Raw genomic sequence first — 14,875 nt, 5'->3', positions numbered from 1 at the left:
CAGATCTCCTGACCCCATGTAAAGGCTGATGTCTGTAATCCCAGTACCCGACAGTGTGATGGAGAGGGACACAGAGGCCCCAGCAGCTCACAGGCCAGCTAGCCTGGCATATTATACGGTGCTAAAAAAAAAAAAGAGACCCTGTCTCAAAGTAGAAGGTAAAGACAACATCCAGTGTAGTCCTCTCACCTCCATAATGTGCTCCTTGGTCAGTGTGAGCTGCGTTCCCATAGAAACATGCACACACCACCATTCTGAGTTTAACACCTGCCACAGTGGACAAAAAAGTCATTTCGTTTCCTCCTGCTCTCTAAGCAGAGAACTTCCTGGTTTTGGTTTTGCTGTTGTTTCCGTTTCTTACAAGTGACTAAGTTGGCCTCAGACTTTCTTTGTATGTAGTGACAATGACATTGAACACGATGACATTGATCCTCCTGTCTCTACCTCTTCCAAGTGCTTAGAGTGGAAGCCAGAATCAGTATAGCTTTAATGTGTTTGTATACACACTAGGAAAGTGCTATCCACAACAAGCTACCTCCCCAACCCTATGGGGTCCCCACCTCATCTCAGCAGTGGTACCAGTTTTAAAGATCCTAAAGGAAAAGGAAGTTCTTGGGTGTAATTTTTCAATGCCCTTTTTATTTCTAACTATAAACTGTATAGTCCAGAGGACAAGCACTACTTACTAATGCTTCAGCCAGAAACTCCCTGGTCAGTGGTACAGAGCCCCTCAGATCCTCACCATTAAGATATAAAAACTACTGATATGTGATTTTTTTTTAAATAAAATTAAGTGGATGACTAAGTCTGTCCAGTGAAAATATACATGACTTATATTATCAATTCTGAGAGACTAACCCTTGTTCATTCCAGAATCATGCCACTGTCACCCAGACAATTGAAGATTGGGCTGGGGGTATAGCTTAATTGTATAGCCCCTGCTCTACACGTTTGAGGCCCTGGGTTTACTATCTCCCCACAGAAGAGAATGGAAATTGATAAGAGTGCTTGCCTGGCATGCACAGATGTGGTCGCTGGCACTCTATAAAGTGGGCTTACTGTCACATGTCTATATGCCAACACCAAAGAGGCAGAGGTAAGAGGATCTGAAAGAAGTTCAAGGCTGAACTAGAAAAGATGGCCTGTTGGGTAAAGGAGCCTCTCACCGAGAGGTAATGAACTCTGACTTACACACATACTGCAGTCAAGCACCTGAGCACATGTGCAAACACACACACAGAGTAAATGTATCGATTGTTTGTTTTTAGGGGTTTTTTGGGGGGGGGGGTGTTTTTGTTTTTGTTTTGGTTTTTGGTTTTTTTTTTTTTTTTTTTTTTTTTTGAGACAGGGTTTCTCTGTGTAGTCCTGGCCAGTAAATGAATGATTCTTGAAAATTCAGAAGCTCAGCTGGGTGTGGTGGCCTACACCTTTAATCCCAGCACTTGGGTAACAGAGGCAAGCAGGTCTCTTGAGTTTGAAGCCAGCCTGGTCTACAAATTGAGTTCCAGGACAGCCTGGGCTACATGAGACTATGTCTCAAAAAATTAAATTAAGTTAAAAAACAAAACAAAAACCCAACCCTTTGGCCCAACTGAAGGTTTTAAGCAACACAAAATGCACAAAATTACTTGCAGGTTTTTCTAAGAGCAAAAGAGCAGAATCCTCTGGTACCTACTACCTAATGCTCTGCACTGTGGATACGGGAAACATGAAGAGTCGTGCATTCTTAGTTTGCTAGGAGACAACAGAATAGATGTGTGTGTGTGTGTGTGTGTGTGTGTGTGTGTTTATAGTTAACAAAAATCAGAAGTTTTATTGACAATACCTTGTTTTGTGTCTGAGTGACTTTGCCTCTGAAATTTTATCCCAGTGTAAGGCAGTGGTGTAGAAGGCTGAGAATGCAGCGACAGTCCCCAGAAGCATTGGACTGGGAAAACATGCCGGCTGTTTTAGCGTTATTAGAGAGGCTTGACTACCATAGAGCTGGGCTCAGCTTAGCCTTAAAGTTGACAGATGAGAGGCACAAGCTAGAGCTCTTCCGCTCTCCCTTAAAGCTTTGTTTTGTTCTACCTTTTGAGTTTATGTAAAGTGATGCAGATAGATCCTCCTGGGTAATTCACACCTATAATCCTAGAACTTGGGAAGCTAAGGTAGTTTAGGGATAGCTTGGGCTACATAGTAAGTTCCAGTCAAGCCTCAGCTACGGAATGAGAAAGGCTTCATCTCAAAAAAGAAAAGAAAGAAAACAAAACACAACAAATGCAAGTCAGTGTCGTGGTACTTGTGTACTAACTACATTATGTATAGGCCTGGTGATCGTGACGGTCACTCACATGTCAGGTTTCTCAGTATAGCCCTGGCTGTCCTGGAACTCACTGGGATTAAAGGTGTGGGCCGCTACCACCTGGCGATGTGTGTTAAATTACTGTACTTCAGATTTATCTGACACTTGACCTGTGAATTAGTTCTCTATGTTCCTAGTTACCTTCTGTCTGTAGAGCGTTGTGGTTTTTGTTTTTGTTTGATTTGATTTGATTGAGACAGAGTCTTAGCATGTCAAACAAGCTGGCCGTGAACTCAAAGAGATCCTCCTGTCTCTGCCTCCTGACTCTGGGATTAAAGGCATTGTGCCATCATGCCCAGGCTGAATATTGTTTTGGGGTTTTGTTGTTGTTTGTTTGTTTGTTTGTTTGCTTGCTTGCTTCCTTGTTTTGTTTTTGTTTTTTGTAAGTCATAGATGAATGTGTTTCCAGAAATGCAGAGGGCCTAAGATGTCAGACTTCTCGTTGGCCAGCCACACTGGTGTCAGTCTCTCTGCCCTGGCCTCCAAAGCTGATGTGTGTTAAGATGGTCTAGTGATGGAAGTGTTGGACCGACTCAGTTGTCTAGCCGCTAGCTGCACTGTGTTGACTTTTCCATTCTGTTAGATAGAGAGAACAGACTCGGTGCCATCAGATTGTTAGAATACTGCTTAGTTTTGTGAGAAACAGCACTTCCAAAGTCCTAGTGCTCTGCCTGTTCCAGTCACTCCTCCCATTTTGGCTCATGAACTAGAAGCAAGATTGTGCTGGGAGTCCCTTCTTCTGTCTCACCTCTCTCTACCTCAGAGATTGATAGATCTCAGTGGAAGCATTTGCCAGTGGCTTTCACCCTGACCTTGACCCTTCTAGTGGCTCAACTAAGCCCATGTGTAGCCTTGGTTGGAGCTGGCCCTGCATGTCTGGCACTGAAGCTGTCAAAACTCTTCCACAGCAGCTTGTCTCTTGTGTTTTAGTCCAGAGCGATAAGGTAGGTGCTGTCACATTTCCTGGTGGGCAGTGCTGTGGCACCAAGAACCCCTTAGCCCTTGCCTGCCTAGAACAGGGACTTGCTGGCTGGGCACAAGTTAATTCATTTTTTAGATAAGGGGTTCTCTGTCTGATGAAACAGCCTACCAAAAGTGTATATCTCTTGCATGAGCCATACCTTCTCCCCAGAAGGTCCCACAGGCCATTACTATTTATGTCTGAGTGCTGTATTACCCTGTACTTCCTCCTCAGTTACATGGACACAGAGCAGTTTGAAGAAGCTGTGCGCGACTATGAAAAAGTGTATCAGACGGAGAAAACGAAAGGTATGTGGACAAGAGGGCAGCAGACGCTGCTCAGGGGGATGTGGTCTTCTCGGCCCTAATGTAAATGTGGGTTATTGGAGGTAGCACTTGGGACTATTTCTGGAGCTCATTTTTTTGGTCACTAGCCTGGCTAGGGCTCAAGCACCTGTATTTTGGTTCTGGCTCCTTCTTGTTATTTTCACTTCCTGTATATTCAGAAGAGCACCAAAAGAGCCCCTGTTGTGGTTACCAAAGTTTCTACCCTCTAGGCAGCTGGGCTGTCTGTTGATGCTGCCTGTCTCCCTCCAGAACACAAACAGCTCCTTAAGAATGCACAGTTGGAACTGAAGAAGAGCAAGAGGAAAGATTACTACAAGATCCTGGGAGTTGACAAGAATGCCTCTGAGGACGAGATCAAGAAAGCTTACCGGAAACGGGCCCTGATGCATCATCCAGGTGAGTGCTACTGAACCACAACAGAGAACCACGGCACAGATGCAGTGGGCACCTAGGAGGAGAGGGGTGTTGGGCTCTCTGTCCTACAGATTGTGGGAGGTGCCACATTCCGAACTTGGACAATAATAGGCATTGTTTTCCTGTGTCCCTGGTTTCACTGAATCCTCCTCTAGATCGGCACAGCGGGGCCAGTGCCGAAGTTCAGAAGGAGGAGGAGAAGAAGTTTAAGGAAGTGGGAGAGGCCTTTACCATCCTCTCTGATCCCAAGAAAAAGACTCGTTATGACAGTGGACAAGATCTGGATGAGGAGGGCATGAATATGGGCGGTGAGTTGGTTTGGACATCTGGAAAGAAATGGTCCCTGTAAAACAGGTTTTTTCTAAAGCACCAGAAAAGCTCCCATCCCCACTGTGATCACCCTCTGGGCAGCTGTGTTGGGACACTCCAGAGGGGAGGTCTGTGAGTGGTCAGCCAGTGACATAAACCAATAGGCTGTCCAAAAAGATGAGCTAGGGCAGGAGCCACAGAAGTGTTGTGGCCTGGAGTAAAGAGCACAGTGCTGGTTCCAGGAGTCAGGAGCTCCAGGCTGGGAGGTTGATTTGGTAACGCTGTAATTGAGCCTTTTCAGTATAGCCCCAGCATTATAGGAAGGCATGATGCAAATGACATTCCTAGGTAAGGAGACCAGGCAGAACAGGTTGAGAACGGTCTCCTACCAGACTGCACTTGGAGGGGAACATATCCCAGGAACAAGTTCTGCCTGGGCTGACAGTGGGGAGAGGTTTCTAACACCTAGGCTGAAATGGAAAGGGGAAGTGAGCCTCAGAATTCTTCTGCATCTGGTTCCTCATATCTTTCTGATTTTCCCCTTTTTTGCCCCATCTGTGCTTCTCACCAGATTTTGATGCAAACAACATCTTCAAGGCGTTCTTCGGTGGTCCTGGGGGCTTCAGCTTTGAAGGTAGGTATGCCTGCTGCTCCCACGTGACAGACCAGCACTGACCCCTCCCTCAGGCAGCTCCTGGAAAATCTGAGTGGAGACAGCTGGATTCTAGTGTAGCTGATGAGGCTCCTGGGCTTATTTTGCCTGGAACCATTGTCAGAGCAGTCAGCAGGGTCAGAGAAGCATCACCAAGTCCCTTAGTATCCTGCCTTCTTCATAAGAGCAAAGATGTTCAAAAACTACACAGTACGCTCCAGCCCAGTGGTAGGGTGCTTGCCTTGTGCTCAAGGCTCAGACTGATTGATACTCTTGGAGTCTGTTTGGATTAAGCTGCTCTGGAAGAAACAACAGTGGTTTTCCTAAGAAATCCACGGAGCCAACTAACAAGCCTTTCTTTTCCCTTTCAGCATCTGGCCCAGGAAATTTCTACTTTCAGTTTGGCTAATGAAGGTCAACTACTTAGAACCCAGAAAATGTCGACTTGCTTGGTTTAACCATGAGTGTGGACAGTTCACCTCCTCCATCATGTCCCTGTGTACTTAGAGCAGTTTCATTTTCTCAGTCAGGTGCCCTGTGTCTGTAATGAGGGGTGAAGGAAAGGGAGCCAGTGCTGAGGATGAGGGAGGGAGGGAAGCCAGGGGTAGACAGGGAGGCAGCTTGTGAATTTTTGTTGTATTGTTTAACTTTATTAAAAAAGAAAAAGAATAAAATGTTTTGACCGGTTTGGGGTTTTTTTGTTTGTTTGTTTGTTTTGGTTTTTTTTGGTCCTTGACTTTGGCTCCTCTGTACCAGAAGTTCATCCAGGAGCATAGGCGGCACTGGGGTGTGTGTGTGTGTGTGTGTGTGTCTGTGTGTGTCTGTGTCTGTGTGTGTCTGATGTTTTCTCACTATGTAGGCTCAGGCTAGAGTAGTCCTCCTGCCTCAGCCCTCTCAAGTGCTGGGATTAAGGTGAGTCACATTGTCCTGTTCTTGGGGGACATGGACACGAGAACAGCATTCTGCTCTGGCTTCAGCCTGATGCATAGTAGGCAGCTCCAGGTCCCGGGCCTTCGCTGGCCTAAGGCTCAAACTGTTGGAAACTGTTCTCTGCAGATGTGTGACTGCTCTCTTGCTGCTTCTGTGAGGCAACATGGAGAAGGGATCTGTAGCCCCATCACACTGCTCAGTCAAGTTGCTGTTCTGTGCAGACACACAAGGCTCCGAAGCTAAACTGCAGGTGCTAAAAGCACAGACATCCAGGGAGAGAGAGAGGCCTTGAACCAGAGTCTCGGAACAGTTAGGCCTGGGCAGTTCTACTGAGCTGTCAGGGCCCTGTGAGACTGGAGGGGCTGCTGATGGTCTTCCCTTGGGTGTGAGGAACACTGGCAAGGTTGCCTTCCCCAAGTACCCTGCAAAGTCCATGCTGGGAACTCTAGGCCTTGCTGAGAGTTCTTTGGGGCAAGGACACCTGCATGTGGTCGCCTTAGCTGTCAGATAAAGGCTTTGTGCTCCAAGTTCCTGGCTCCCAGCCAACCCCCACCTTCTGTATGAGTCTGAAGCCAGCCTCTCCTTTCTGCTTCATGAAAGCCAACACTGTTGGGCTGCTTAGTCTCATCACAGCTGTGCTCAGCCAGCAGAAGGGAGACAGGACCGATGGCCCCAAGCTGTGGGACAAAGCTAGTCTTAATGTACGAAGCCCTAACCCCAGGGAAGACTGAGCTGGACATAAAAGGCCAAGAGTGATAGCACACAGCTGGGATTAACATGATTTATTTCAGTATCAGTCTTAGTTGTTGCTGAGGTGAGCAACACAGGGTGAGGGTAGGAACATAAATAAGTCCCAGATTCTTGGATGACAACCCAATTAGCAAGGTCCTGTTACTGAGCAGAAGGCAGAGTGAGGTACTTACTCCAGGAACCACACAGTACAGGAGATGAGGCTTACTCTTGCCAGCTCAAGGTTCCCCTCCATTGGCTCTTGGTACCCACCACCCTCCTTTAGAGGAGGCCCAGAGGCACCATGGAGGCAAGATGGGCTGGGCAGAAAGCAAAGCTAGAGCTTTTCAGGGCTTCCTTCTGACCTTAGCCTCTGTCCACACAGCAGAGACATGCTGCTGTGAAGGCTAGACGGCCAGACCGAAACCAGAGATGTGGCTTCTGGTAATTCCATTTTTCTCTCCTAGTGATCACACTAGTGACCTGGTTATAGTGTGAAGGAGACGGGGACTTAGGAATGACCAAAGGTGAGAGGTAAAAAAAACCCTTTTACTGCCCAGTAAATAGCTGAAGCCTTCCTAGGGCTATAGTGATTAAGATTGGCACCCAGGGATCCAAACCACCACTGTTTTCCTGTGGCAGTAGCATTTGTCCCTAGCATGATGTGTGGCAGCTCTGAGGTGTGTGTGTGCCCAGCTCTGGATGGGCAGGGGGTAAGGGAGGGTTACATTCCTGGATGTATCTGAGATGATGGTGCTCCAGGCCCAATGACCCAGCCCTTTAATTACCACCTCTGGTCCAGGTTCCTTAATGGTGTCTTCCTCTGCCCACCCACCTGTGTTGAGCTGAATGTTAAGGGGAAGAGGGTGGGCAGGAAGGAACTGGTGGTTATTTTACAGACTCCTAAAACGTTATAGGTAGGTTAGCTTTGAGTAAAAAAAAAAAAAAAGAAGAAGAAGAAAATCTTAAAAATCTAGTGGAAGGCATGTTGCTGTGTCCACAGCAATGGTACAGAGGTGTGAACCATCAGATGATGGTACAAACCTGCATAGCACCCCCTTTCCGGCTGCCATGTATGGGCACAGGTTTGCCCTTCCCATAGTACCCCGTGAAAATGGCCTTGACTTCCATTTTCTTAGCCAAGCTCAGCATCCAGCGCCCTTTGCCCAAGGAATAGAGCTTGCCCCGGGGCAGCTCACCCACCTCCTCACCTGGGCTGCCCCCCTTCACCTGCTGTAAAATATCTAAGAGGTCGAGGCCTGTCTGCACCGGCTGTACATCAGCTGCACAGCCTAGGGTGATGTGAGCTCGGCTCCCTGGGGGCAGGCTCTCGGAGGGTGATGGCTTGTCCAGATCACTTGGCCACAACAGCAGCTCCTGCTCATTAAGCACCACCTGGGCCCCAGCTGTCTTGGGTGTCACAAAGAGAGCAGAGATGGACAGTTTGAAGGCCTTGCCGTAAGATCTCTTCACCACCTGGGGAAAGAGACGGGGCCCAAGTTAGAGGGAAAGCCGACAAGGGTGGGCCATCCCCAGGGGAGAAAAGGAGTGTGGCCGTGTAGAGGACTTGTTTTGTGTTGTGTTGATGTTTGAGAAAGGGTTTAGACCAGGCTGGTCTCGAACTCAGAAATCCTCCTGCCTCTCCCTCCCGAGTACCCGGGTGTGTGCCACCATTGCCCAGCTGTGCGGGGGTCTTTTTTAAAGGCAGATCAAACAAACATACAGCACAAGCTATTCAAGCTAAGGCTGGGAAAAGGCTCTCAGAGAGGTACCAGACACAAACCCTGCTTACTAAGCCCTAGGCTCTGAGAGCTAGCCGCTCTGCCTTGGCTATGCACTTGTAGAGGGAACACTAGAGCCTACCTCCCAGCAAACAGGATTGACAGAGTAGTGGGTGAAGAGATCAGCAGCTACCGTTGCTCCACCGCTCACTCCACCAACACACTGCTGTCTGCATCTGGTTACCTCTGGCCACAGCTGATCCCCTTCCCTGAGATCATGTGACCCAACTGTAAGAACCTTTTTGTTCTTGAGCTCCTGTCCCAACAGCAGTGCGTGGCAGGTGCTTAGTGAGGATTACTAAAGGGGGAGTAGGAAGGAGTGTCGATATGTATTCAGCCATTCCACTGGACGAGGCTTTGAACACCTGGCTGGTGGTTGGCCAGTTAGCAAGCAGGTGAATGGCTGCTGTGGGGGGCAAATGGTAATGGAGGCTAGGAAGTAGGTGGTGTGCCGGGAGTTAAGGATGGCTGTATCTGGCCATGGGCTGTGTGCTATGGTGCAGAAATGGGTGCCTCAATGTCCTGAGCCACTCCCCCTCTCTGGAGCAAGGCCAGGCCTCAGAGGTAGACTACAGCCCCGGTAGAACAGGCTCTCTGGGAACACAGGACTCTTAGCATTTGAGCTTCTGGAACTTAACATGAGTTCATGAAGCAGGAGCAAGAAGCTGCCGCTGCCTGGCATTCTCCATAAACCTACAAACCCTTTGGCAGGCCCCCGGGGAAAAATGGGACCAGTGAGTTCCTAAGAAAGGATAACAGAAGAATGCAGACTACACCAGTCTGGAGGCCATGCTTCTCCACCCAGTTAACCCTCCCTACCTCCACCCTGGGGAGAACTCACATCCTGCTGGGCATATTCTTCTGCCCCGGTGGCCTTCCCGTAGTCACAGAATTTGGTTGTACAGTGTAGCACGCCTGGAGGTCTCTTTCCAAAGTAGCTGACCAGCTCAAGCTTCTCCTTGGGTTCATCCCCAGAAATAACTGCAGAAGAGAAGAAGTCCGGTCAGGGTGGGGAGCTGGCCCAACCAACACCTACCTGGGAAACTGCAGGCCAGAGACAGGGCCATCACTAAGACGTTCTCCGGCGGCTCTGCAGTGCTTCATTCATTTGCTAGCTGGACATGCAGCTCAGTTACAGAATGCCGGGCTAGCCTGCGCAACACCCTAGGTTGAGTCCCCAGTGCTGGTGCCACATAAAGCAAGCATGGTGACATACACATGTAACCCTAGCTCCAGGAAAATAGATGCAGGAGGATCTGGGGTTCTCGGGGACAGGGAGAGAGCAGCTGGGGTCCTTGCCCAGCATGCATAGGGTCCTGGGTTTAATGCTGGACAGGGAACAAACTAAACCATGCTGGCTTTACAGTGTGTGTAACATAGGGCTAGGCCATACAAGCCAAAGGCCAGTGTTGTTCCTAGCAAAGGAAAGCAGGGTGAGAAGGTGCCACATGGGGAAATGAAACCCATCTTGCCACTGACTAGCCATCTGGGACACATGGTTGACTAGTCCACTGTGACAGTTCCAGTTGCCATACCCCCAAATTCCTCATGGCCTCTGAGATTTACAGCAACCAGTTCACCCAGGGGTGACTGACTAGACATGTCCTGCAGGCATGCTTGGAGGAGGAGAACGGAACAAGGGCCTGGGACAGGAAGGGTCCTGGGTATACAGTGGGATAAGGTGGCTGAGGACCAGGATGTCAAAGCTGGACACCGTGTGGCTGTATTCAGTCTCTAGCCTTCCCCTTCCTTCCTAAAGGCCTGTGATTCAAGGGATCCTCTATTTTGAGCACGCCCTGTTATTGCCTCTGATGCCTCCTGTCACACCCTGAGCAGAAAAGCATTCTGGAGTTTATGGCCAAAGCCATCACCAAGCATCAATCGTGTCTAAGCTGGCACCACCAGCTCTAGCCAGAGGCCCTGACTCTTAGGGTTGCCCCTCACTCTATACAAAAAGTGGGCTGGCTCCCGACCAACATCTTCCCTGTAGAGTTTGAGCCTTAAGAGCCCATAAACAAGGTTTCTGAGAACTCACATGGGCACGAAGGACCTCTGCCTCTGAGCAATCTAACAACAAAATGAAGAAGTTTGCAGGCCAGCTAAAAATTGGGAGTGTCTGTCTGTCCGGTACTGGGAAGGTAAAGGCTGGAGAATTACTGCAAGTCAGAGTGTGGCCTAACTGATGGACTGAGTTCTAGGCCAGCCATGGACAGCTATAAAACAAAAAACCTCAACCAGCTGTGGGACACTTTGGGGGAATAGGACCATTGAGGACCCTTCCCTACGCCAGACTATCCATTCCCTGAAGCCAACAGCCCTTACCAGGAAAAAAAGTCTCCTGATACCTACCTAGGTACATCTCTTACATCCTTTCTGGGCATGTCTCTTATGTGGAGAGAATGTTCTAGAAAGCACGAAGCTGGGTTCTCTGCAGCTTGAGATGCTATGGGGTAGCCCAAGACCTGAGACCCATTCTCTCCTCTGGAAAAGTCACACAAGCTTGGTCTTGCTATGTTTTGCAGTTTAGGGTTTTTTGGGTTTTTTTGTTTGTTTGTTTTTGTCCACCTCATATTTTGCTGGGAAACATATACTCTGCTGCTCAGGCTGATTTTGACAGCCGTGGTCTCCCTCTGAGGTTATAGCATATAGCGATAAGAGTTACAAGGTTTTCCCACCTCCAAGACTCAGATGTAGGCTAGATCCAAAGAGGATGGTACTGGGGAGAAGAGGGAGGTAAGAAAGGAGCTATTCCACATGCCTTCTCCACTAAAGCCTTGCTTCTGGCTAGTCCTGGAAGCTGCTACCTGTATCCTCCCCGCCATTCAATCCCATCCTTTGAGCTCAGCCGCCTCAATGCCTGAGAGATGGGTGCTCTCCAACACAGGCAAACAAACAGTTACAAGGCTTTAGGTTGCCCTGCTCCCTCCCCACAACCACCTACAGTGTCGAAGCTCCTTCTTGAAGGCCTTGTGATTCCCCAGCTCCTCCAGAAAGACCTGGCCGGCTTTTCGGAGGGTCTCGGAACTCTTTTTGGTCAGGAACCAGCCAAAGTAAAGTGGCAGGAAGTCCTTCTCCAGCCCGGGCTTCAGCTTCTTCAGGTCATCGACCGAGAGCTGCCATTGGTTCTTCTCCTTGAGCTGGGCACAGTCTAGCCGCCACGCTGTCTTGGGCTCCACCAGCACCACCTGGTACTGATACTGGTCTGCCATTTCAAAGAGCTGGTCCAGCCGCTCCCGTTCGTGGTTGGTATCATCAAGCACGAGAACCCTGATGTCCCGGCGGCAGTAGCCAGCCAGGTCCTCATCCAGACGCTTGTACTCCTCGGAGAAGTCTTCCCGAGAGCCAGGGATGATCTTGTAAGCATCAGCAGACACCATCTTGGTGCCGTTGTGGTACTTCTCCATGATGAGCCGAGCCAGGGTGGATTTGCCGCTGCCTGGCAGGCCACGCAGGATGAACAGCGTCCTGCACTCATGCAGAGTAGCCACCGTGTCATCATCCTGAAGGAAAGGGAACTGCAGCTCCGGCTTATCCTTAGCTCCCGAGGATGTCATCTTTCTGAAGAAGATCTTGGGCAAGAAAGTGTGGCTTTTTCGGGTAAAGCTTGTGTTCTATGTAAGAAGGGAGGAGGAGATGTCAGCCCAGGCTCCTCGAAGCCAGCCCACGAGCACCGAACCCTAGTCTTTGGCCTTGTTCTCCCAGAGGGGGGTGGTTGTCGGTTCAGGAATCCCCCAAGCCTAACTTAAAGCACCCTTGAATGGTGGGTGCTTTTCCCGGCAGGGAATGACAGCTTGTCTTTCTCCCAGCAGGTCCTTCAGTGTCTTCAACAGCAGCGTTGTAAGGGTAGAGGGAACCTCACTGAAGCTGCTATCTAACCTCTTACCCTGCTCCAAGGATCACTCTGCTACCCCTCAGAGAGGACACCCTGGTGGCAGGGCAGGCAAGGACAGCAAGTGCCTGTTGCTCCCAGTCAGCCCTAACTTATATATTCTTGGCACCTCTTAAGGAGGTCCTGTTTGGAGGCCCGAGGCTCTATGTTTGGGTAAAGCCACAGCTGCCCTGGCTCTCTGAGTATGCAGAGGAGGGTGAGGGCAGAGGAGGGTGACCCAAAGACCGCCTCCCTCCACCCAACAATGGCACCAACAGATAATACTCTCTTGTCTGAGTGTTGGGGGACAATGGTTCCACAGAGGGCTGGTGGGGGGCAGGGCAGGAGGGCACTGGACAAAGGGCCTCATTCACTGTCACCTCCTCCTCTGCTCTCTCAGTGCCCACCTCCCCCAATCTGTAGGACTAGGGAGCACAGGGCACCTGTATTCAGGATTCTTTGCCCCCTACTTTGCTGTGTGTTAACAGCACCTCTCTGACAAAAGCAACAAGAATAGCCCTTTTAAGTTTCATCTACACTGGCTTCCGCCTTTGGTGTGCACCCTGAGAATTTAGCTGGCTTATGGCTTCTCTATAGCTTTGAGCAGGAAGCGGTTGGGAACCCACTCCCAACGCGGGATCCACAACAGCCCTGGACTTGTGCTACCCCGGAACCCAGACCCATTTGCCAGCTGGTGTCACCAGGGAACATCGATTTTCTCTTCCTTGCTACAAATTTCCTTCTCCAAAAATACTGAGACTCCCCCTAACTTCCCCCAATCCCTTTGCCTTCGGGCTGCCTTGGAGAACCCAGAGGTTGGACTTCAACTCCAGAACCTGGTGCCCTCATATGCATGGTACTTCTTTCTGCCCAAGCATCCCCAAGACTTTCGCTTTCCCTTTCCCTTAGCCTCTCTCCCGCCCCGACCCTCACGCGTGCGCTGCGCTCACCATGATGAGTGGGCGCACCGCTGTCACCGCCTTTGCAGGCACTACGTCTCCGGGGCCGCCCGCCTGCGCGAGGGACACGGGCGTCTCAGGATATCAGGACCCCACGCAGGGCGCCTTTCATAGCCCGGGGGCGGGGCGCGCGGACGGGGCGGGGTCAGCCCGAGCCTCTGCGCAGGCACCCGCGGGGGATCTAAACCTGGGTACTAGGAAGCCTCCGTGGGGCCTTGGCAGAAAGCAAAGGTACACCTGGATTCTCAGTGCCAAAAAGAGTCTGCCACGCCACCTCTTTGTTACTCAAAAGTTAAAGATTAACTTTTCCCTCCTCTGAGACAGGGACTCACAATGTAACCATGGCTGTGCTGGAACTCAATACATAGATCCGGCTGGCTTGGTACAGAGTCCACCTCCCTCTGCCTCCCAAGACTTCACCAAGAGAGAGATTAACTCTTAAAACAGGAGACAGTTGCCTTTCCTGGGTTCCCAGGCAGGTTAGGGTGAAATGGGTGAAGCACAACCGCATGTGGCAGTCTGGTATCTTATCGTTGTGAAGCAGGGCCCTAGACCTTAACACAGCTGACATATGAAGGAAGTACCATTCAGGCCACGAGCCCAGGCCGATAGGCATCGCCGCCTGCTAAAACAAAAACAAAGGCCTCATTCATCAAAAGTCCATGGTTCTGGGAAAGTCCCTCAATGTACTAACCTTGATTTTTGGCTTCTGGAGTCTGCTTCTGACTGAAGTTTGTCAACACGGGATGTGGTTTTTATGCTTAAAAGCCTGCCCTGAGAAAAGTGCTAGACTACAGTGGGGTCTCAAACATCTGGTTGAGTGACAGGCTGGCTAATAAAGACTTTCTATTGGCTTACGCCTGTTTCTAAGCAGTCTTTTTGGTGGATGCCTCTCCTGCCCCCCCCCCAACATTTTTTTAAAGATTTATTTATTTACTATATGCAGCAGAAGAGGGCATGAGACCTCATTACAGATGGTCATGAGCCACCATGTGGTTGCTGGGAATTGAACTCAGGACCTGTGGAAGAGCAGCCAGTGCTCTTAACCACTGAGCCATCTCTCCAGTCCTTGTTGTTTTCAAGATGAGTCTCAGGTAGCCCAGGCTAAGTTCAAACTCTATGTAACAAAGGATGACCTTGAACTTCTGATCCTCTTGCTGGAAATTGATACATATAAGAACAAGTCCAGTTGTTTAAGATGCTGGGGTTCCTGCAAGCTAGGAAGGTACATCCTTGTCTTGAGAAGGTGGGGACATCCTCAAAAAATGCTATCTTTTCACTCATTGTTCACTCCCCCCTTCTAAACATTTCATTAAAATATAGTCAGGCATGGTGGTACATTTCTTTGATTCCAGCACTCAGGAGTCAGAGGCAAAGCAGATGTCTGTGAACTGGAGGCTAGCCTGGTCTACAGAGTGAGTTTCAAGACAACCAGGGCTACACAGAGACACACTGTCTCAAAAAAAAAAAAAAACCCTAATAATTATATAAAATTTCTCAGGAGCAGTTGAGATGGCTTTGTTAACATGGCCGAGCATGCAACCCTGAGATGCTCTTCAAGGCCCTGAATGGTAGGAGAGA

The 14,875-nt window shown here is 49.6% G+C and overlaps 2 protein-coding genes across 2 annotated transcripts in view; one reads left to right on the top strand and one right to left on the bottom strand.

The window, feature by feature from the left end:
- DNAJC7 (DnaJ heat shock protein family (Hsp40) member C7) overlaps positions 1-5,645 on the top strand; it is a 32,748-nt gene extending 27,103 nt beyond the window's left edge. The window contains exons 10-14 of the mRNA XM_080922657.1: positions 3,540-3,613; positions 3,902-4,048; positions 4,222-4,374; positions 4,947-5,009; positions 5,399-5,645. Of these exons, the coding sequence (XP_080778783.1) occupies positions 3,540-3,613; positions 3,902-4,048; positions 4,222-4,374; positions 4,947-5,009; positions 5,399-5,436 (475 nt within the window). The 3' untranslated portion in view covers positions 5,437-5,645. The remainder of the gene's footprint in view (positions 1-3,539; positions 3,614-3,901; positions 4,049-4,221; positions 4,375-4,946; positions 5,010-5,398) is intronic.
- Positions 5,646-6,759: 1,114 nt separating this feature from the next.
- On the bottom strand, positions 6,760-13,362 carry CNP (2'',3''-cyclic nucleotide 3'' phosphodiesterase). Its single transcript, XM_080922631.1, has 4 exons — positions 13,286-13,362; positions 11,409-12,078; positions 9,309-9,448; positions 6,760-8,162 (listed from the first exon to the last, which is right to left on the bottom strand). The coding sequence occupies exons 1-4, from the start codon at positions 13,286-13,288 to the stop codon at positions 7,713-7,715; spliced, it is 1,263 nt and encodes a 420-aa protein (XP_080778757.1). The 5' UTR covers positions 13,289-13,362; the 3' UTR covers positions 6,760-7,712.
- Positions 13,363-14,875: the final 1,513 nt, after the last annotated feature.

The sequence above is a fragment of the Micromys minutus genome (genome assembly GCF_963924665.1).
Source record: "Micromys minutus genome assembly, chromosome: 10".
Taxonomy (NCBI): domain Eukaryota; kingdom Metazoa; phylum Chordata; class Mammalia; order Rodentia; family Muridae; genus Micromys; species Micromys minutus.
Note: the sequence above shows the minus strand (reverse complement) of the source record. Positions and strands in the feature narration are given on the sequence as shown.